This window comes from Melospiza melodia, chromosome 4 (genome assembly GCF_035770615.1).
Source record: "Melospiza melodia melodia isolate bMelMel2 chromosome 4, bMelMel2.pri, whole genome shotgun sequence".
Lineage (NCBI taxonomy): Eukaryota > Metazoa > Chordata > Aves > Passeriformes > Passerellidae > Melospiza > Melospiza melodia.
The window spans coordinates 74,688,718-74,712,573 of record NC_086197.1 but is presented as its reverse complement, the minus strand read 5'-3'; the positions used below and the strand labels follow the sequence as shown (position 1 = coordinate 74,712,573).

The following is a 23,856-nucleotide window of genomic DNA, read 5'->3' as shown; positions in this document are numbered from 1 at the left end:
TACCTTCTATTTCATACAATTTAGAAAAAAGTTTGGAACTTCTTTAGTGAATATGAGGGGTTAACTAGGTAAAGCTAGCTAACTTATGTGGCAACTATTTTTTTTTTAATATTCAGGGGACAAGGAGAAGGAACTTCCCTTTCCCACCCCAGATTTTTTTTGAGGTCTCCATACAGTAAAGTCAACATCTCTAAACACTAACAGAGAATAAGAGTAGCTGACTTAAGTTTCTTTTGTTCCCTCCAAAGCATTAAATTATCCTAGCATACTTGTTTGTTTTAGTTACTATAATAAGGTAATTCAAGATACTTGGGATGATCTGGTTTCATAGAACTAGAGCTGAGAGAAATCCAGTGCTGTGGTATAGTATAGTAGTTCATGCTGAGCAAGTAAGAACAGATAGAACTGTTCAATCACCTGTCAACTATTTCAGCATTTTAAAAGTACAGAAGAAATTTTTGAAGGGGCATATTACTGAAAGTAGAGAAACCTCAGGAGAACACCCTTGGATTCTGCCATGGAGCCCTTAGTGCTGCTCCCATAAAGCAATGATAGAGTAGCTGTTTCTAACATAGAGATTTTTCTCTAACAGCAAAAGCCAGGAATTCTGTTTCTGCTCACCTCCCTTCTCATGGGACTAGGAGGTGACTGTGGGGTGTAAGAACTGCCTATTACACATTCAGATCTTAGATCTCCATTAAAGAGACTATGAAATGATTCAAACAACACCAAGCTAAAGCATCAATCTTTATTTATAAAGTAAATTACAAAATAGATAAGGTAAACTTAGTTAATTTTAGCATCTGAAGGTGGCTTTCATTGAATACATAAACACACTGATAAACAAATTTTTTCATTTACAATGTCAATCTGAGCAACAAAGCAATTTTTACCTTGATTAGTTTAACCGTTGATAGGAGTGTTTTATAAGATCAAGATCTCCCTAAGTTGCAACATAAACATTTATTAAATAATTACCTGTCCTTTTAATTAACTATTTAATAGCTTGTGACTTAACTGCAAGCAGCTGCATTGCTTCTGGGCTTTATGAAGGCCAACAATTTGAATGGACACTTTCAATTATTTAATGACCAGAGACAGTTAATGGAGCAACTTTGATTAATGCCCACATTTTGCCCTGGTTCTGAACATTCATGAACAGAAGTGGAGGCAACTATGTAGATGTAAATGTGACAGATTGTACAAAAAGAACAGATACTTCTTATTGCTGTTAGGAGAATAGCTACAAGAGGCCTGGAGAAGCAGCCAGCAGTGCAAGACTTCATATAATTCTCTTTTTGGGAAAAGAGAAGCAGACATGCTCAGGATATGACTGATTCCTGTCTGGGCTGGGTGTGTACATCACATAGAATATTTTCACATAGGGAAATTTACAATGTCTGGTTTGGGCTGAACTCTAAAGCAGCTCATCATAAATGCTCTTGCATAACCATTTAACCAGCTCTCATCCTCCTCCAGATTAAGTTTTCCATCTCCTATCCTCATCTACCTAGGGCAGCATTGCACAAAAATCCAAAAACAAAACCAAAAAGCAACAGTGAAAAAAACCCCAAAACAAACATCCAACAAAACCATCACAACATCCACACAACCATATCAGGTCAAACTGTTCATTATTTAAATAAAATATTTAGTCTTAAAAAGCCGAACCTCTTTACCAGCTCAAGAAAGTGTAGAGGTATGAGCACTCTTGCTATGGCTGGCACAAGGGCAGGAATACTAAATTCAAACAACCCTCTAGCAGTAATTTTTCAATGCTACAGTCCTTAAAACCAAAACAATACAAAAATTCCAAAGTGAATTAGGTGTGTTGCAAATATTTGAGTTAACCAAAAAATACATTTAATTACAGTGTACAATGAGCTGCACACACAATAACCATATTTAAAAAACAATGACATTTGCCTGACACATAGTACAGAAGGCAAGAGGCAGGAAAAGAACACAAAAGCAAGCAGGAGATTAGCTGAGGATCAAGAGCTATTGAATTGGACTGATGTAGTGTGTAAAATTAAATGAAAAAAAAGCTGAAGTGTAAAATTTCTGCTGCATATAAAAACCCCACGGTAATACCCACTATTGCAACCTTCACATTATATAGTGCAATCTCAGATGTCAACAGCAAGCTAGTATAGCCAAACTAGATAATAGATAAAACAAATTTTTTTTCAGGAACTACTACTGTCAAATCATTATCCCCTACAAACCTTAAATCCATCTTTCACCAGGTAAACACACTATTCAGCTCTATAATGAGTATATTCAGCAGCTATGATAATATCCAATAAACCAAAGCTGGCAACTCCCATGTAGCTTTAAAAAAACCAAAACCAACAAAACTCAAAAACCACAAAAGTCACATAAAAGACACTAGAAAGCAAGTCCTCACTGGAAATATAATCTATTCACAAGTATTTGCTTCATCACACAGTTTTAAATATTTAAGGTCATCCAATACTTGACTTCCACATCTAATTCCCCCTTAATGCACTTATTAAAATAATCTAGTTTTCCTTTTCCTGTTAAACACATTACTTACAGTTCAATCAAGTTTAGACTATTCTGGCTGATTTAAGTATTTTGAAGAAGGGAAGAAAAAATCATCAAAATCCTAACTAGGGGCTTGCTGCCAGCAGTTATTCAAGACCTAGTTGGACTTAAATTACAGATGTAAGTTACACTGAAGTTCAAACATTTAGAAAAACTAATTTTCAGAATATCTTGAAAGTAAAAATTGCAGTTGATATTACAAACACAGTAGGACTTCAAGGATAACTCACTGTTATGAAGCAAGACTGCTTCATTTTTACTGAACTTAAACATTTTTAGATCCAACTGCACCGATAATTAATTACTTTAGACATACTGCTCTGAAAGCAGCTCCATAATCTATTGCATATACTAACTCATTGACTTTTAATCTCCTTGTACTTGGTCATTCAGTACCTAATATGTAACACTTATGAGTGATACAGAAGTCTGGAAAAGCTATTGTGTTTTATGTCAGATTTCATTATAAGATAATTCATTAAATCAGTTATAAATTTGAGATGACCAAGTCTTTGCCTCAGAAAATGTCCATCTATTCCTGAATGCTTATATTAATTGAATGATAACTGATTTTAGTTTATCTTTTCCATTACAAGGAAAAAAAAAACCCAAACAAAACAACAACAAAATCCAGCAATGCGTCCTGTCAAAATCCAAAGACAACCTTTTATTTTACTATTGTCCTTAAGTGCTACAAGGAAAAATAAAGTTTTATTTGGGACAACACCAGTCCTTCATCTCTTCTCACATGGAAAGTCTTAGAGGTTTAACAGGCTACGCATAAGAATACAGCTGTGACTTACTGACAGAATACATGGGCTTCACAGTCTTATGTCTGCAAAGTTTATGATCACATGTACAGCTATTAAATAATGGCTTCTAAATTAAAATAAAGGGGTACTATCTTAGTTTTTTTTTCTTCTAGCTTCAAAATAATTATCTCTTCTATATGTCATAAAACATGGTCAACAAATATAATCATGTAACAATATAAAAAGTGTTGAGGTCAGAAAAGAGAAGAGTTACAAAGAGCTTTTATTTATCCCTAGCATCTATGAATGGAATGATTTCAGTTCATTACCAAAAGCCAGAATTCCACTTCTTACTTTAATACTTAAATACAAACACAGTTTCTAATCACTTGGTGTTTCAGTCTCTGCTGGACCTCTGATCAGTCTTCGTATTCCTCTCTTCCCTGCAGGACCTTTTGGTTTAGCAAAACTCTGTTTGTAAGCATGTTGTTTTGGATGTACTTCTTCATAAAGAAAGTCAGCAGTTAACTCATCACCATTATCTATTTCAATCTGGCAGAAAAAAAATCATACTCAAAGTCAAAAACATTTAGAAACTTCGTTGAAACTCAATACTATATTAAAACCATATGTGCAATAATGTTCAAAGTCAAGCATGAAAAATTCTCCAACTTGTGCCTAATGCCCTGAGAAATCTTGGATAGTTTTTCTGAAACTCCCCTATACTCTTACCACTATTAAGTGTGACTTAATTATTTTCCTGAAATGTAAGCACAACTAAACAGTACATAGGCTAACGACTCCTTTTTGTCACAAGCTTTGGCACAGTGTACCTGTTAACACTAACTAGGAGAACACATTCTATGTTACTTATTTACTCATTTTAAGCATTTAGACATTTTAAGAATCAAAACTGTTCCCTATAACATGTTTTAAACACTAACTAATTACACGATGTGGATGCATATTGTTATCTCTTGAGAAAGAGGGGGAGGAGTTACAAAGAAGCTTTTATTATTAGCTGGCTACTGCGACTCAGCAAGTACTCAAGTGTTTAACAAGGAAAAGCTAAAATAATGAACAGAATGGAGTGGAGTGTTTTAGTTTTCAAAATCTAGATATATGAAACCAAACAGAAAGAAAATAGTGTTCTCAAGCCAAACTCCCCTGTTATAAATTGCAGGAATTTAGAATTCAGAGAAATGCTATGGCCTTGCTCTGCTGAGCATTCAGCACTTCATGCCCTGCCAACCATACCACCTGACAGACTTGCCAGCCCCAGTTTTGCTGTTACAAGGACATGCTTCAGAAATTTCAGTCTGCAGGAATTTTCAGGAGTCACATGGTGCTTTAGTTTTGTTGCAGAAAGGCAATTTCAGAAAAATAATTACATACAAATGCACATAGCAAATATCTAGTTAATTCCTGTCATCTTACTAAAAATGGTTAGTATTAATTCTGCTATTTTAAGGTAAACATAATCTCTACAGAAACTAAGCTTCCACAAAAGTGTTAAAAACATATCCATAGGTAACAAGTGGATCATTTCTGTGGTCTCTACTTGGGAGGTGAGAAGCAACTTTTTGCATTGCAGTAAAATCTTTAGAGTGAAAAGATCAGCTTACTTGCAAATACTTGTTTGCCCCATCAAGGACTCCTAAGATAGCAGTCCTAATTTTCAGAACTACAGCTTGAAATGATTTTGAAAATCCATACATAACTATGGCTTAAAGAAATTTAGTGTTTAACAACAGCAATATGTCGTGGTCCAAAATACAACACAACTGTGAGTAAGAAATCATGTTAATGCTATAAAGTCCTTCAAAGTACTCTTAAATACTTCCTTGATGCACAAGGATATTTTGTTCAAGATAAAAGTGTAGAAATTATGAAACACGGTAAAACTTCCATGACTTAACTTTGATCCTCTAGCTCCATCAACAATTATTTCCTGTTCAGGACAAACTAAATTACACTTGTCAATGTTTACACAAGGTGGTGACAGAGACAATTATAGATTTTAATTAAGAAGGGAAGACAGGTATGGAGAAAATACCCATACACCCCCTGCACTTACCTTTCTCACTATCTGCATCCACAACTGTGTTTCTACAATTTCTAACAGTGGACTTTTGCAACTAGAGTAGAGCATTCGTTCCCGTATACTACAGGTATACCCTGGCATAGAGTAGATGAAAACTGCAGGAAAAGAAAACAATGACACAAATCAGACCACAAATACACTCCATCAAAAGTTGTATCATAAAACCATGTATAGCAAAGAGGCAATGGAAATCAACTATGCAATCTGAAAGCAAAATGTGTAGTGCTGTTCTGGAGCGTTCTTGCTTCAGCAAGTGTTTCATTTCAAACAGGGGACAAGAGAATGGCCACTATCTGTATGTTTTCACATTTATGGGTGCTCATAATCAAAAGGGAAAGCTCACATAAGAGCTCTCCTTCACAAGTTCACAGTTTCACAGCCAAATGACTCTGAAATTTATGATCATGCTGACACATCTTTCTCTCTGACTCAAAATTCCTAAGGAATTTGAAACAAGCCAGTAAAGTCTCATATTGAGAAATTGTCTCATACTTATGGATTCCAAATAGTCTCCTTCATGTGTGTGCTTATACAGGAAAAAGTGGTAACGTGCAGCATCCTTTGGAACTCTTTTTGGCAAGTCCTTAAGTTCAGTATCAAATGTGTTGGCCAAAATAATAGTTTCATTCTTCATATCAATTTGCTGTAAACAAAGCAAACATGAATATAGTTAATACACACACAAAAAAACACAGAGAACATGACATGATGGAATAAAGTTTGGATTAATCTAATTCAAAATAGTAATTTGTCAGCATACTACATCAACACACATTATTTAATAGGTGGGTAATCTATTTTATACTCATTATTAAAAAATAGTTAAAGTATTTTATACTTGCCAGTTGTACATAATTGAGTTTCTTATTTTTCAGTTTCTCCAGAGCCTGAATAGCATCTTTAGCAATGGGGAATGCTACTCCTTGCAGTGTTTGATGCTTGGTATCTACACCAACATCTGCCTGTACCTGGAACACAAGTCAGCTGAGTTGTTAAAAGAAACCTCTGCAGGCATTTATTTGGTTTCATACAATGACTGACAATGCAATTCATATGGTTACACACAGAGTTAGCAGTAGCTATTACAAGAATAAACCACCCCAAGAAATCATCCCCATATACAAAAGATTTGCATTTTTTAATTTACAAGTCATGTTTGTTTGCTAGCCTGCAAAATTTCTTATCTCTGAAACATGCTCTGTTCTGCTTAGGAGAGCAACAAAGCCATCAGAGGGAAAACTGGTTCAAGTGTCAGTGAAGAAATTCTAAGTTAAAATCTGTTACAAAGACAACAATAATCCAGGAAAAAAAAAATCTTGATTTTCATATGTTGTGTTATATTTTAAACTGAAAATATTCCCTATAAACTTCGTTATAGCTTAAAAAATTTTAGATCAAAACAAAGACATGATTTCTAGGGAGTCAAAACTTTTGAAGGAAGAGAGAAATTATAAGACAAACTGATATTCTAGAAGGATAAGTAAAGCTTCTACTCTCCCTCCTGCTTCAACATACTCCTGCAAACAGCCTCTACCAAAACGAAAGCAAACAAACAAACAAAATCCTATTTTTTTATTTCTAGACAGTCTACCACAAAGTAAAAAAAAAAAAAAAATCCAGGACAAGCTAGACAGTTATTCATAATCCAGTTATATTAGTGTCAAATTATTGGAGAGAACAGTTATTTTAAAGCTGATGTTCAAGAATTTATGTTTATCTTAGTATTCATTCAGTTTCTCTTAAAATGAGCTCTGGCCTCCAGTCTTCTTCAGTCTTAGTTTATTGTCTAAGTACTGCTTTTTAAATATATTTACTTACATTTAAAGTTTCACAATTACATTTAACATTGGTTATGAAGCTGCAAAAGTCAAAAAAGTGTACCAAATGGAAAGTGTGGACCTTTCCTACCCTAGATCTATCAACTAGAAGATGTGCAGCTTTATTAAAAAGAGATGCTAATAAAATATGAAACAAACTGATAAAAAAATTAAAAACAAACACTTGTGGCAAAACATACTTGTACTTCACATTTTCAAGAAAAGCTTGTCAGCAACAAGGAAAGAGGAAAAGAAAGCAGGTGGGGAGCTTCCTTTGCACAAGGATTGGTAAATTTATGAACAAGGTAAGAGAAAAAATGTTTTGCAAAATCTAAATCTGCATAAAAGCCTGACTGACAAATGTAAAATAGGCATCACAAAAATAACAAACCATCATAAAATACCATAGTCTAGAATCTAGATTAGAATACACGTAGAAAATAAGTATTCCAAACTTAAAAACAAGCTGTGAAGTGTGGAGATAGACAAGGGAAGAGAGTAACCCAGTGTAACTCCAGATCTAGGAAAATGAACAAAGCACCTAAGTCACTTAAGAATATTTAAATTCACACTGCTAAGATTTAGTTAATAATGGCTGCTGAGTGCTGGATAAAATGGCAGATGAAATTTCCTGTGAATAAATGTAAATGTATGCAGGAGGAAAAAAACCCTCTGTATGGTGACTGAGTTGAGCTGGCTACTACCATTCAGGGGCAAGACCTTGCATGTCATTCTGACTAAATCTGAAAATAACCCCAAGGCAAAAAAAAAAAATCTGAACACTCCCCATCCACAATGAAATGTTACAAATTGTTAGAAAAAAGAGTAGAGAACAGAACACGTTATTACGCACTGGAGATATCAGTAACATGCCTGCATCTTGAATACCACATGCAGATCTGGCTTCCCCATCCCTCCATCTCATAAATTACATAGCAGAACTGGAAAAACTGCAGAGAAAAGCAAAAGGATCAGAAGTATGGAGTGCTTTGTTTAGGAGGAAGAACTACCCAGATTAGACTTGTCAGCCTGGAAGACATAACTGATAAGGAATACAACAGAGGTCCATGGATAGAGAATCATGGCACAATTGTGGCTGGATGGGTCCTCCAAAGGTGATCCAGTACAACCCCCCCCCCCCCCAGAAAGCAGCAACATCTTCAAACAGATCAGGTAGCTCAGAGCCCCATCCAACCTGACCTTGAATGTTTCTAGGGATGGGACATCTACCACCTCTCTAAGCAAACTCTTCCAGTACCTCATCACACACCATAAAACAAATTCTTGCTCATAGCTAATCTTACCTACCCTGTTTTAGTTTAAAACCATTCTCCCTTGTTCTATTGCAACAGGCCCCATTAAAAATCTGTCCCCTTATTTTTTACAAGTCTCCTTTAAGTACTGAAAGGCCCCTAAGATTTCCCTGAAGCCTTCTCTGCTCCAGTCTGAACAAGCCCAACTCTCTCAGCCCTTTCTCACAGGGAGTATGTTCCAGCCCTATGATCGTTTTTGTGGCCGCCTCCTGGACCCACTCTAACAGGTCCATGTCCTTCCTGTGCTGAGTACCCCAGAACTGACTGCAGAGTTCCAGGGGGATATCACCAAAGCAGAGCAGAGGGAGAGGATCACCTCTCTTTACACGCTGGCCACACTGCTTTTGATGCAGCCCAGGACATGGCTGGCACTCTGGGATACAGAGGGCTTTATCTAAGGGGAGGGGGAAACTGAGGATTGACTGAATGACTCTTTTTTGCCTTCACCATACTATCTGTAGGGGTATCAGAATAAACCAGAGATTCTACAGAGCAGTCAATGGCTCTTTACAGAGTATTTTGTCAAGCTGTGGAATATGCTGTTACAGGACCTGTGGCCAACAAAACCTTTATGTGGATTTATAGAAATGACAAGACTAGATGGATGATGGATGAAAATCCCATTAAGAAGAACAATATAGTAAGATGTCATCTGTTGCACAGGAAGCCCCCTACCTGCAAAGGCTGAAGCAACAGAAGAGCATTTAAGGTAATTATGGCCTTCTTGCCCTGCTCCTACATCCTTCCTAGATTTCTGTTGTTCCCTCAAGGACTTGACAACAGTCTAGGTGATCCTTTGATCTGGCCCAGTAAAATATTTCTTAGGGTAATTATGAAAGAATATACATATGGAAAACTTTTTAAAATCAGAAAGCTTTTCGTTTTCTAAGTCTAACTACAGGCTTTGTAATGGTGCAAACAATGAAGAGAAAAATGATGTAAGTTAATGTATTGTGAGATGTTTCAAACAAAGCAAAAATGGCAGCAATATATAATTTATGTGTCCCTGAAAAGCAAAGGTATTGCTGCTGAAATTTCAGAACACATGAAGACTTGGTTTGTATGAATCACCTTCTAAACACATTGTACATAGACTAATACTAGAAGCGATCGCCAATCCCAATCCAGTAGTTTTACATTCATTACTGTTTTATTTTTTTAAAGCTGATCAAGTAAAATGCAGTTTTTAATGATTTCTGCATTGAATTGTTGAAATCAGACAAGAAAACTAACAAAAGACACCACTGGGAAAAAAAAGTGAATAAAATTGCAGCAAAAGCACGGTAGAGTGAAAACAAAAGATACACAACTGTATTTAACACAATGGTACCCAGCTGCAGAAATAAATCATACTTCAAACACATGTACCACAGCTCAAACATACAAGTCTAAAGAACAAATAAGTTCAGCACATGACCTATTTTAATATACATCTGACATAAACAGTGTTGAAATGAAGGAAAAATGTGATAAAAAGAGTCCTCTGAAACTTTCAGTCACTAGCTATTTGGCAATCATCAATTCTTCTGCTTAAAGGCTCTCTCTCAGGATAGAGATTTTTCTAAAAAGTGTTTTAGCATAAGCGAATCAGTCTTTTAAAGTGTTCAGCTATTTGGTTTGGATGTCTGTTTTATTTTTATTGGAATCCTCTTCCCTTCTTCTCAGTCTTAAAGACATATGCACTGGTACCAGAAACTATGCACCTTTCCTCTAAGAATAAGGCTGGTGAAATTCTCCTGGCAATCGCTCACTGCAATAATTGCTATTCTGTGTTTTCTCTACAATTTCTGCCACCATGGGAAATGCAGGCAATCACATGTGGACAATGACTGAGGTTGGAAGACATCACCTTGTCCAACAAGACTGTTAAATCAGGGCCACCTAGAGCCAGCTGTCCAGTTGTCTGTCCAAACATCTTTTCAATATCTCCAGGATGGAGACCCCATAACCTCCCTGGGCAACCAGTGCCAGTGCCCAGTCACCCTTCACAAAGAAGGACATCCAGTGATACTAAAAGCTCAAGTTGCAACAATTAGGCTCAGCATTTGCCAGGCCTCTGATTCAGACACTAGGCCTTTCAAACACCGTGAGAGATCTCATGCCACTTCAACTCCTGCCACCATCCCCCTGTAGTTTCAACCCATTCAAAAGTATATTTATATGCTTATCCACTCACACTTTCTGAAACTTTCCATTTTCTGTTCTGCCTTTTTTTGCCCTAGAAAGACATTTCCCTACAATACATTTGGAATTCTGCACCATTTCCCACACATTCATTTTAGGTACCTCGTTAATCTTAATTTGTCGAAGTTCCTCTTCTGCTGCAGTCAAAGGTGCGGGGGAGGATTGTGATATCAAATATTTTTTATATCCATTCAGTGAAACATCATCCTGAAAGCATAATATCAATATTTATCAGGATTTTTTTAGAATTTTAGAAACTTTTCTTCAATGATTTTCTATGGAGCATTGCAAAAATCAGTTGCCTTCCATACAATTATGTTCATTTTATTTCAATATTCCAATATTCCATTATGTCTTATTTCAGAAGCCCAGAGGTACCCAGTTTTATACATATGAATTAGCAGGTGGGATCACAGTAGGGTTCCACCACAGTAACAGTGCCTGTTGCAACCAAACCATTCTTAGGTTTAACAAAATAAAGACAAAGTAACCCACTGGATGCTGATGATCAAGATCCTGAGTGAGATCAGCAAATTGAACACCTTGAAGAAGCTGTGATTTTCACACAGATAAACATTAAAGACCACAACAATTAAGAAGTTTATAAAGACACTGAAACCAACATTTTAGAGATATATAAGCTGTAACATAATGAGCCTGGGAAAAGTGAGTTATATCAATGTCATCTTCCATGTGCCCCAGGCCCATTCTGAAATAACAGTAAGACAGAACTAATACTCTCTCCTCAAAACTGAGATGGAAGCTCAGACTTGTAGGGCTAGACACAAATTCCATATATTACATAGACTGCTAATGGTTTGCTGCAAGAGGCAGTGAAAGACTGGTTGATTGAACAGACAAGAAAAAAATAACAGGATCCCTACCAGTAAACCCCCTTAGCACATCAGTTATCTACTCCCCTAGAATACAGCCTCTCCATATGTTTGTTAGAATAATGAAGCCTCCATGACAGGTTAATGATAAATATAACAAATTATTTACTCAGTGAGCAACAGAATTATTAGCCTTATGTTCACCACAACAGCCCATTTCTCTTTCACAGCTTTTTTCCCTACTACAATAACCTCTATTCTTCCTCAAACCTCCAACTCCTTCCATTCCATTAAAGAACTCATGCTCATGCAAAGAGATTAGAGCTATGACTATTATTCTTAGGTTATTTAGTTTCCATAACGATTTGAAGCAAGGACTTTAAGCCTGACAATGAACTATACCTATTAACTTGTTCGAGGGAGCTTAAACACACTCTAACACTGGAATAACACACATAGCTTTTAACTCTTTTTTTCTTTAATCCAAAAAGACCACAAGCAACCCACATTCATACCAATAACATCAGCTACAATATTCATTATTAAAGTCAGTGTCCTGACCTTGAAAAGAAAAACATACCTGTACAGTTCCAAATACTTCATCCTTAATGTGGCCACCTCCAAACTCTTTCTTAAGCGTTGCCCGGGTTGCTGCATACAACATTTTCTGACGAACCTAGCATATAATAGAACAGTAGCTTTTTGGTTTGGTTCTTTTTTTAAAATTTTGCTGTACACAGAGAATCCAGCATGTTGGTGTACCAAGTCCATCAACAAACAATCCTTTCTTGAACAAGTATTTCAAGTCTTGAAATTGCACTATTAAACTAGAAGAGCTCTGAATCATGATACTTGCTCATATTATTAAACTCAAAAGGTCATGATACTATGTACAATTATCAAAGTAACTTCAAAACTGAATTGCAGCCTTAGGAGTATGAGCTTTTCTTTAAATAGGAAAAAAAATCAACATAATTGTTACTAATTTTAAATGGGAAAAACCACAATTGTTTGAACCTGTTGTCACCTTGTCTGTTTACTAATGGATGCAACAGAACTAACTCATTATTACTTTTGATTTGATAGTGACTTCAGATAGTTATGGTTCAACTAGAGTGGAAAAATTATTTTTGCTCCCTATTAACTTGCTATCTCACATAGTCACTTACTCCTCTCTCAGCAGTCCCACCTTCCCACTTTATTTCACCATCATGTTATCCTCTCCACAATACTTCATTCACCTTTTCCACATAATCCTCTCTATGCACATCAACTTTTGATGTCTTATTATTTCCTAACTGCTAGTGAAAGCAGTAGGAATACTTGAAAAGCTTTGCTTTCTGCTTTCCCTTATCCCACATTCCCAGAACTGGTATCCTACTTTCTCCTAGAAATCCTTAATTCTGACCTCGATCCTCTCCCATGCTCTCAAAGCACTAGAAGGAGTGTATTCTGTGGCACACCACATAGCCACGAGTGCCAGCTGGGCAGCCAGCAAGCCAAACAGAATAAACAGCTTGAGCTCACACTGTAATTCTTCTCTATATGAGCATCCATTAAGATTTCTGTCCTATATCTTTCCATAAATTTTTGAAATCCTGACAGTAAGACAGACAAACAGGGCAAAAGAACTGTATCGTGTCCACCAGTCAGGCTAAAAATACATAGGATCAGCTGTACTCCATCTAGACCTACTGATTTGCTCTTTAATTATCTTAAAAAAGCATCTTCCTAGCTGTTTTCTTCTTGGAATGTAGGAAGAGGTTGGGGAATGCTTCATTCCTCAAATCCTTTTCCTTCATATCTCAGATTCAGATCAAATGGTACTGTTGAAAAATCATTACCGTGAAGCCTGTGACGACTGTTACTTACAGGAGAGTGATCAGGTGACCATGCAATGAAGATCCACTCATATCCTTGAGCATTCTGTGAATCTAATCTGTATAATATGTAACATGGTTGCTTGTCTTCAAGAAGGGGAAGGATAAAGGAATCATAATCCTTTTCCCATGATCCAACTGGCTGTCTAGAGGATCCCACAACAAGCTGCTCTAAAACCAATAACCAAAGCTACAGGTTAGCAACTATACAGTTAATAGCATCTGTCAAAATTAATAATTACAATAAGAAGTTAATTGGACACTTAATTGTTCATAATTATGCCCAGAAGAATGGAAGACAAGAACAGTCAGTGTAAAAGCTGGTGAATTCCTACAAAAGCTGTGTATGTTCAAACCCTAACTTACTTTAACCAAAATACTGATAGTAGAGAAGTAACAAGCTGGCTGTCATCAGGGTCTTTGATCTGAAGCAATACTACTGATTTTAGTTTTTTTAGCATAACATACACAGAAGGGAAATAAAAACTGTTTATTTTTAAATAAACAAAAATAAAATAAATAAAAAAGTTTATTTCTAAATTTGGAATACTTAGGTATAAATAAGATAAGAGTAAACTTTCCAATTTTAGAATTATAATTATATTGCTCTTGGTATAACATATTCCTGTTTGTAATTCATTGTAAGGACTCAATAACCCAGTTATACAGTGAAAAGAGTTTGGAATGAATATGCTTGCACTAATCACTAACTTGTCTATGTAAGTAGATAAACCTCTTTCTAAAATAGCTTCACAGCTATGGTCTCTTTAAATGACTGAAGTTGTTTATTATGTATAATTGGTTTAAGTCTGTATAGAATACTTCAACGGTATTTAATTATGTGAACAGCTGTAGCAACAAGATTTTTCTCTTATTTATACATCACACCTCTGTTTCCAAAGGAAATATTAGCATACTGTCTTACAAAACATTTAACAGCTTCCCAAGAAATACTAGCCCACACAAGTGGAATAGAAATAGCTTGTTTAAATGGGGTCCTGCAGCAGTTTGAAGACCATCATAGCAGCGAGTATACAAATCACCTTTTGGGAGCCTAGGTCTTACAAAACTTCATACAAAAGTACAACAGCACACAAATGCCTCTACAGCAAAACATTCCACCACAGTAACTCACAGAACATGAACAGCTCAGGGCAAGGGTGTCTGGCCCTTATTTGAATTAGACACAAAGTACCTGAACTACCTGAAGCTGGACAGTTAAACCAAGGGTATTCAGAATGTACTTGCCAATTCTGAACTCTAAGTGGATTTATACCCACTTGGATTTAAGATACAGCCAGAGAAACTTCATGTCCAGCAGCAAATCTCTTCTCTTATTAACTCAGATTAGCAAAACACGATTTGAATTTTATCTGTTGGCTATTATCTGTTCCTTAAAGCTCCTGAAGACAGATGAGGAACTGCTCTTCTTCCAGTACACTGGGAGTTTTACAGGTTTCCTTTTGAACTGCAGAAAATACTATCAAACACTGGATTCTGCTTCTTATGGAGATGAAATGCACATACCTATATGTTCATATCTATATATATATACGTTTGTACACATGAGTACATACACACAAAAACAGGAAATGAAAAAATAGGGAAAGTATTAAATTTGTATCTTATTTCTAGGCTTCACTTCATATTGTAAAGTAGCATATACACAAAAGCATATTGTTTTGCCTTGGTTAATGGGAAAAAAAACCCCCAAAACAATGGTTTGTCAGCATTTACTTTGTGCTACTCACACTATCACAAAGTCCTGCCCGTAATCTTACTACTCCCACAGCCTCAAAGAAACCTATCTTAAAATATCAGAAGACTTCCTAAGAAAAGAAAACACAAGGAAGGTAACAGTAGGTTATTTACCTACCAATGAAAGTGTATCTGTATTTGTGTATGTATGTACATGTAACTTTTTCCAGCTAACAGATTTTTACTGTACTGTAAATGAATGAAGTCTAAAACAAATGCCTTCAAAGTGGACAACGGACATGCTTGAAAAGATGGACTAAACCAGGAAATATCTTATACAACCAACATTTCTATTAAAGAAAATAAAAGTAATTATATAGTCTGTCTTTCAATGCTTACAGTCTACATCCCTTGCCTAGAAGTTAAAAAATCAAACTCCAGTTCTGATCGAAACTGTGTAATTTTCTATTTATACATACATGTTGAGATTTAAGAAACAGCTTTAACTTTGAAAATTTAAATAAAGTCACAGATTTATAAAGACATTTTCTATGTAGTCAGATTACCACTTAAACATCTGCTTTAGCAGGACTTTCTACATGCAGCACTTTTATCTGCCTTTTTAACCAGGCTATATCAGTATAAAATTTACAGTTCTACATTTAAGGTGAGTGGTTGTTGTGTAAGAATAGCTCTCTGTCTAGTGAAAGTAAACAGTGCCCAAATGCTGAGGTGTGGAAATTTTAATTTCCTCTACTCTTTCTTTAGTAAGCGATAAGAATAAGCTTATTTATGCTATCCATAGACAATACAGAGCAGTTCTCAGTAAAATATAAAATTACATTTGGGAGAAAAAGTCAAACGCAAAAATACAACAGTTTTGTAGTAAAAAAGTTTAGGATCACGAAAATTTAAATTTTACCTTCTGTATACGAAAAAACTTAGTAACATTAATTTTGGCTGATTTTTAAACAATTGTACGTGTAAGTCATTAAAAGAACTAGGAAAATATCTAAAAGAATCAGAAAAAAAAGAATAAAATTTGACTAACCATTGTCAATGACTATTTTTAAAAGCCTGTATTGTCCATTTCTGGCTCCAACAAAGATGTCTTTAACACTTGCACTAGCTGAAAAAGAGAAAATAAAAGTAATCAAATTAACACATTTCACTTCCCTAGGACAAAGAATATTCATGAGGGTAAGAACAATACTGGAAAAAATGTACAATTGGCCCTTTGCTGCAAAGTTGGACAGCAAAACAAACCCAGGAGTGATGCTGCTCCTATGCTGCACACTGTTCCAACCATCAGCATACCACACAAAGATGAAAGGCAACATTACAAAACAGCCCTGCTTTCTAGCATACCAAATGATCTTCAACATTGTGAAAACTACAGGTGACATCATATCATCAATCTCATGTTTCAGAGTTAACACAGCAACACAATAAAAATATGACGCATCTCAAATTACAACAGCTTCACCAAGTCTGCAGGCTTAGCACAAACTTTCAGACAGAAACTTTACGCCTGCCAGGAAAATGTTAGAGCTTGTCTGGCTGAAGTGATGGTCCTTCCTGAGAGCACCTCTCTGCAGAGTACCAGTGGAAGCTGCCACTCATTGTTCACCTTTCATACCACCTCATCTCCTTCTATAGTTGACAACATTGCTCAAGCCCCAACCCACCACAGCATGATAGCTTTATAGTGAATTTACAAAGTAACTAAAATATTTTGTTCATGTTTGTAAATCACATTGACACTATACCACCATCATGACAGACTCAATTCCATAAGCACACCGAAGAACTGCCCTTGACTCGCATGAAGACTATTCTTAACTGCCCTGCTAAATAATCCAACTGCAAATCAGTTTAAGTATACCAGAGTTGTAAGGATTTACTGAAAAACATTTATTGCAAGCTGGTCCTTTAAATAATCCCACAGGACAGAGCACAGCACCAGCAAAACAAACATCACACCAGGAAACAAATAAATGGATTATTTATAGTCAGGTTGAGGCCAAGTGAACAGATGGGATCCAGCAACATTAGTGCCCATACCCAAAACATTTTACATTTATGTTCATCCAAGTGGTGCCAGCCCCATCCTGAGAGTCCAAAATGGCATGTTAAAAGAACGTGTTAAACAAACAATTGCAGTGGGTTTCCAGTTCAAGCCCAGTTTCATCCCAGCTGACTTCCCCAGTGCAGACCCCCACAGTAATTTCCTGCCAGCTTTTCAAGTCATCTCTGCTGGTCCTCACCATTCCATTTGGCAACCAAACATTGTGCCATTTTCTAGACTTTCTGTTGCCCCAAAACATTCTTTGTCCTCTTCTTGTCTATTACCCTTTTGTTCCTTATTCTCTCATTACAACATTGCACACAAAAACAAGAACAAAATACAGCAGCCTCTACACCAATTCCAGAATTGTGACATTTTCCTGAAAAAATATTTTGAGGCACTTGTGAAACCAGCTCACTATCAAGTGACCTATGGGTTTTGTTCATCATGAAGGCTGTTAAATTCCTAACGGTAATATTATTTTCTTCTTAAACTTTCTGCATAGCAGAGGGCAACAGAATGAAAATCTGGGTTTATTTCACAACTATTTTGCAGGGAACATTATATTAAAATTATTTAGAAGACTGTAAACCCACTCAATTGTATTTCCCTTCGGTTTCCGCATTCTGTAACTTCCTACAGTATTTATCTGCACTGGCCTGTTTAAAACGTCCAGTCCTTTTAGCAACTGCCTGGTACATATCACTGTGCCCATGACTTCATTTCTGTTTCCAGAAAAAAGCAGCCCATGCTGCCAAATCTTGTAATTGTTTATGAGTGACAGTAGCCTGTTTGTAGCTAAAGCCAGCAATGGCACAAGCAGAGCTATTCCTCTTCCAAATGGCAGAGGCTGATGCTTTGCTGCAAACAGGACTCCTGATTAGTGCCTGCTGAGGCAGGTTCCCGAAGGAAAGCTGCCGAGCTCTCTCTCTTCAGCTCTCCTCAGAGGACAAATTATTCTCAGACACGAAGCAGAGCTGCAGAAGAGGATTAGCCACTCTTTTGCTTACAATAAGCAACAGAGTATTATTCTGCTCCTCCCTGCCTGCATCGCCTGGAGAACAAGGGATTACGATTCACTAACAGGTTTCCCCAGACTGGAAAAAAAAAAAAACAACAAAACCATTCCAGGTGCACCTCTAGCCTGAGAACGGCTGAAGAACTTAAAACAAGAAGCTGCAAAAAGACCCAAGATTGGCATGCAAAGGAAGGAAAAGAAGAGCGGGAAAAGGGTGCAAACCACACGCAGCCAATGGACAAAAAAGGGCATAGAAGAGCAGCTAAGGGCTGCCGTGGCTGGGACAAAAGTCACCTTCAACAATAAATACCGGAGAGCAGGCAAAGTACATGGTGCTAGTCACCGAACACGCAGATTGCAGAAATCCAGATAGTAAAACCCGACCCCTCCGTAATCCTGCTATATAATCCCTGCTTAGCAATTCTGTGATTCAGAGGAGCCCGCTAATACTGCGAAACAATACGCTGTCTCCTTCTAATTGCTCCTCGCACCGTCCAAGGCCTGGAAACACGGAAAAAAAGGTTCCCACATACTTTCCCCCTTTGTGGCCTCCAGTGATGAGCTTTATAGTGGACTCTGGTACGCCAGGGCTCCTGCTCCTCCCCAGGGCTCTCGCTCCACGGGAGCCAGCAGCGGCCCCGGCATATCCCGCGCTGTCCAACCCATCCCAAACTCGGTGCGGCGACCCCGAGCCGGCGACAGCCCCCGGCCGGACGCTGACTCCGCTGCCGCAGGGAAACCTGCACTGGGGGAACTACCTGAGCCCAGGCGGGCCGTGCTGCCATTCACGGGGCTCTGCAGCGAACACTTTTCTCGGGCGGGCTCCCTGTCTCTCCGGGGCGGACGGGCGCGCTTCGCCGGGCCGATAAACCCTGCACGCTCCGCCTGACTGGGAACGGAGCTATGGGTTCGAGCCCGAGGAGCCGTGGCCGCAGGGGACGAAACCAGCAGCAGTTCCCCCGCTCGCTCGCCCCCTCGCCAGCCCGCGGCGCAAAGGACGGGCTCCTCCGGCAGCAAACAAAGAGCGCAGCAGTGGGAAAAATCCCGCCGGGAACGGCCCGCTAAGCGCCCGCCGCGGCCGCCTGCCCCCGCGCCGCGCCCCGACCCGCGGAGAAAGGCGCTGCGCCCGCCTCCCGCCCGGCTAGCAGGGCCACGCCGGAGACGGGGCCGGCTGTCATGAGGAGCAGCGGGCACCGCGGAGCGGAGGCGCGGGGAGCCCCGCGGGTACCTTGGATGCCGGTCTGGTGGGACATGTCGCACCGCGCCCGGGCACCGCCGCCGCCGCCGCCTCCCCGCCCGCCCGGCACGGCCCGGCCGCGCGCACGTGACGCGCCGCCGCCACTCAGCGGCCGTGAGGGAGCGCGGCGCCTTCCGGGCCCCGCCGGGCCGGGCCGGGGGCTGGGGGCTGAGGGCAGCGGCCGCCCCTGCCCGGGCACCGCCCTGCCCCGGCACGCCCTGCCCCGCGCCCGCTCCCCCTGCGCCTCCTCTCGGCGCTTCAGAGCGGGGACCGGGCGCCGCTTTTCCCTCATCCGTGCCCTTTGCTCTCCCTCTCCTCTCCGTTCCGCCGCCCCCTTCACTTGCTGTCCCGGAGCCGGCAGCGCGACCCGCCGCGGGCATCGCGGGCGCAAAGCCTGCGGTCAGTCGTGCCCGGCAGGAAGGGCCGTGTACCCCGCGGCACGGGCTGCTCGTTAACCGAAGTAATCGAAATACAACTGAGATGAATTTAGTTGGTCTGTAGAAGCCCGTGGTGGAGACCTGCCCCTCTCTCGCTTGGGGCAGCACAGAAGGATCCATCAGGTATGACAGCAGGCTGCATGCATATAGTGTAAATTTTGGATTAAACAGTCCCTGACAAAGAGCCCAGAAGTCAGGGAACAGAGCCCACAGCCAGGGCTCACTCCGTTCAAGCCCTTGCCCCTGACAAGGCAGTCTTTGTTAATTTTGCAGTATTTGGTACGTGGTGGCACTGTATCAACAGACACAATGAAGATTTCTTCTCTCTCAGTGCGGATCTGGTGGTTGAGCCACTTGTCTGCTTCAGCAGGGCAAGGATCTATGCTTAGGAAGGATGCATCTGCTTCTCAGGGCCCTATGCACGGCCAAAGGCTCCTTTATGCCTTTTCAAACTGTGCTGATATAGTTCCCCTCAGCTTTTTCTTTCAAAGTTTACAGTGAAGAAGAGTCCTGCACCATGAATTTAAGCAAGCTCTGAAGGTCGATTTGCCTTTGCTAGCTCTTTTCCAGGCTTATCTGTCTATGGGTTGAGAAGGATCCTCCTCTTAACAACAAAAAGATGGGAACTATAGCTTCTTTGAAAATCGCTTCATTGTCGTTTTGTTAAAACCTCCCTGGTGGGTCCCCCTGATGGGGAGACCCCTAAAAAGTTCTGTGCCAGGAATGAGAGATGGATGGGACTCTTGGTTTTTCTGTCTTCAGGTTGCTGTTTATTTTTCTCTTATCAGAAGTTCAGCATGCTGTCTGCGTCTCAGACTCAGTGTACAAAGAGAAGGCACCAAAGTCACAAGACACACAGATTCAAGGTCCTTTACAGCTATTTTGTCCAATTAACTATCAGAACATACTTTATTTTTACCTTTCTACCAATAACTAATCATTTTTCTCTCCATGCAATATCTGCATTACGGTTCTTTCTAACCAATCTCCCTGTGCTCCCAACGCTGCAGAAGATGGAGCGGATGAAGAACAAGAAGGAGATCAGACAACACCAAAAATCATCCATCTTGTCTCCTATCTACTTTTGTACAAAACTTTAAAATTTTCACCCTGTGATAAACTATACTACTATCTATTTCACACACTCGAAGATTCCAATTCATCCCAAAGTCTTAGAAGCTTTCTCCATGGACAAAGGTTAAAAGCAGTGCTCCCCTGGGGGTCAGGACTTCTCAGGGCAGGCAAAGAAATATTCCCTGTTCCCTGGGTTCCAACATCATGTAGTCAGCATTTTTAATCTGTGCTGTGGTCTAGATCAAGACTTTACAGACAAAATGTGCATGCTGTAGGCATTGATGCTGATGATTCCTTCAGGTTCCTGGGAGTTACAATAGCACCCCATACAGATTTTATGGGGTGCTATTCAGCTAGGGAGCACAAGAAGTGCTGTAAGAGGGCATATCAAATATCCAACCCAATGGACCAGACAAGAATTGAAGAGGAAGGTGGCACATGGTAATCCTTCCCTGGTTCACCTTCCAGCCTCCAGGATGCTGCAGCTCAGGAATTTCTGAAGTCAGCTGTGTTGATAAATGTGGGTGCCTGTGCTTTGTCAGATCCCCAGTTTAAAGAACATGTGGGATTTAGTGTCCTATTTGGGAAATGTGAAACAGCGCTGTAACTGTTATGTGAACTGTGCTGTGTAATGCTAGTCCAGCACATACAGAGTCACTGTGGAGACAAGTCACCAGCTAATGAGCTGGGACTGACAGCAGCTGGGCAAACAGAGAGGCTGCAGTTTTTCTTTCTTCTAGCAAGGAGGCTGAAAGAAACAGAGAAAAGGGTTCATGTGAAACCAGGAAATAAGAGACAGGTAGCACCTACCAGGTACTCAGTAGTTGGCTCTTGTTCCTCTATTGTAAGGCTCCAGGAGCACCAGGATTATATAAAAAAAAAGAAATAAACTCTTGGAGAAGAGCTTTTTCAAGAGGAAAAGAGTACTGGAGATCCAGTCAAAGTGGCAACCAAAGATGTGGTTCTATCACAATTACTTTAAATTATTTGATCCCCAGCTTGACACAGGTTCTAAATTCTTGGGTTATCCCTGTTTTGGTATTAGTGCTTGTAACAGATGGAGTTGCCTGAAAATGTATGAGGGAAAAAAAAGTTTTCATTGATAGACAGATGTCCTGAAAACACCAATCAGTTCCTTGCTCCAGTTAGTCATGTGTCCCCAGAACCACTACTATTGTCACAAAGTGGTAACAAGAATGTGTGGTTAAGACTGTGGAACTGGTTTTTTCAGTGGAAATTTATGCCTAGACTGGAAATACCAAAATGGTTCAACATTTGTCACTGTATTCAGATTGTCTTATTTGTCTGTCTGAGGACATACCACTACAGCTTCCACCAGTCTGAGGGCTCTGAAGTGCAGGAATGTGATCTTAACAACAGTTTTATATGAAACAAGACTGGCACACGTTGACATTTTGTAGCACCTTTTTGGCAAAAAGACAAACTGAAAGTCAAACCTATTTTCTTTAAAATCTCAGTATCACATATATTTTCCTATATTACAGTGTTTGATGTATGCCCAAGAAGAGATGTTGCATGGAAACTAACATGAGCAAGTAGGGATTTTCTAGCTAATGAAGATTCCTAAAGTTCTGAATTTTAGTGTCCTTCAGATTCTCACTAAACTGCTTTAGATCATTAAACTCCTATCCAAATCATAAAGATCAAAGATGATATAATGAAGCAGTAACTGAAGCCATATTACTATTTTCACTCAGCTGGAGTGAAAATGGTCTTCATACCACCAAATAGAAACTTCACTTAAATAAAACTTATATTAAAAACGGAGATCATGTATTTGAAAAAAACTACAAGGCAAACATGAGGTGCTATTTGCATTCTTGTAAAACATTTATTTGTGTAACTCAAGATAGAAAAAAAAAATTCAAGTATCTATTTATTTTTTAGGAGATTGGGTATGTCTTACAGCAGCCTCTCCTTGTATGTTTTCATGTCAGTTAGGACTGCTCTACCTTCCACTCCATTTGATTTGCTAGCTTTTTCTCCAAGACAAAGAAAATATGCTTAGGACTGTTTCAGTTCCATTTGGATGATCACACTGACAGCCCAGCACATGGTGACTGGAGAAAGACCCCTTTTAGAAAGCTACTGAGTCCTGGCAGAGAGCCACCAAACACAATACAGCCTAGATTTAGAGTAGATCTTATCTGCCAAGATTGTTAATTACCTCCTGCAGGGGTGGCTTGTCTGGCCAGTAGTCATGTCTAAACATAGAGCAGTATTTGAAGTTTTCATGATCTAATGAGCTGCTAGGTAGCTCTGAGTACTCTGGAAAGCAGTAATTTTCTCAAAGATTTCCTCACTCAAATGTTCTGTTATTACAATATATAAAAAATAATTCCAAGGCATATACAATGATTAGGTGAAAATGCATATTACAAAAATTAGAGATTATGCTTCTATTTTTCCTAACATTATGTGGAAGATATAATAACCCCATAGAAATAATTAAGAATTCTCTCACTGACTTTGGTACAAACAGGATCTACTAGTAGGAAGTATGTGAAATGCTTTTAGTGGCTGATGATCTAGGATGATAAAATGGTGCAGCACTTGCATGGATCCAGTAATTTTCCTAGTGAACTCAAAAGAGACATGCTGGGCAACATTCCTTTCATGCCCATTTCCACTTTCTTTTATTATTTACTTTAGAGGAGTGCATTGAGTCATCATGAAATAGTATCAGCTCAGACATCAGGACCGTGCTGATTTGTGCAGTTGTTTATCTTGTTTTCCATTACTTTAGGGATGGCAGCTCCTCTCTTGACAAGGTACAGCTAGTACAAACTAATTCCAGAGGAAGCAAACAGAGCTCTGGCCAAGGCATTGTTTGCACTTGATGCTGAAGA

The 23,856-nt window shown here is 39.1% G+C and overlaps 2 protein-coding genes across 2 annotated transcripts in view; one reads left to right on the top strand and one right to left on the bottom strand.

The window, feature by feature from the left end:
• Window positions 1-734: 734 nt before the first annotated feature.
• TWF1 (twinfilin actin binding protein 1) lies at window positions 735-19,536 on the bottom strand. The gene is made up of 9 exons (XM_063155190.1): window positions 19,467-19,536; window positions 16,204-16,281; window positions 13,447-13,625; window positions 12,155-12,250; window positions 10,844-10,948; window positions 6,270-6,395; window positions 5,920-6,070; window positions 5,401-5,522; window positions 735-3,875 (listed from the first exon to the last, which is right to left on the bottom strand). The coding sequence occupies exons 1-9, from the start codon at window positions 19,489-19,491 to the stop codon at window positions 3,705-3,707; spliced, it is 1,053 nt and encodes a 350-aa protein (XP_063011260.1). The 5' UTR covers window positions 19,492-19,536; the 3' UTR covers window positions 735-3,704.
• Window positions 19,537-19,959: 423 nt separating this feature from the next.
• Window positions 19,960-23,856, top strand: part of TMEM117 (transmembrane protein 117) — a 188,762-nt gene continuing 184,865 nt past the window's right edge. Inside the window, exon 1 of the mRNA XM_063155181.1 lies at window positions 19,960-20,035. The gene's annotated coding sequence lies outside the window, so the exon portion shown is untranslated. The remainder of the gene's footprint in view (window positions 20,036-23,856) is intronic.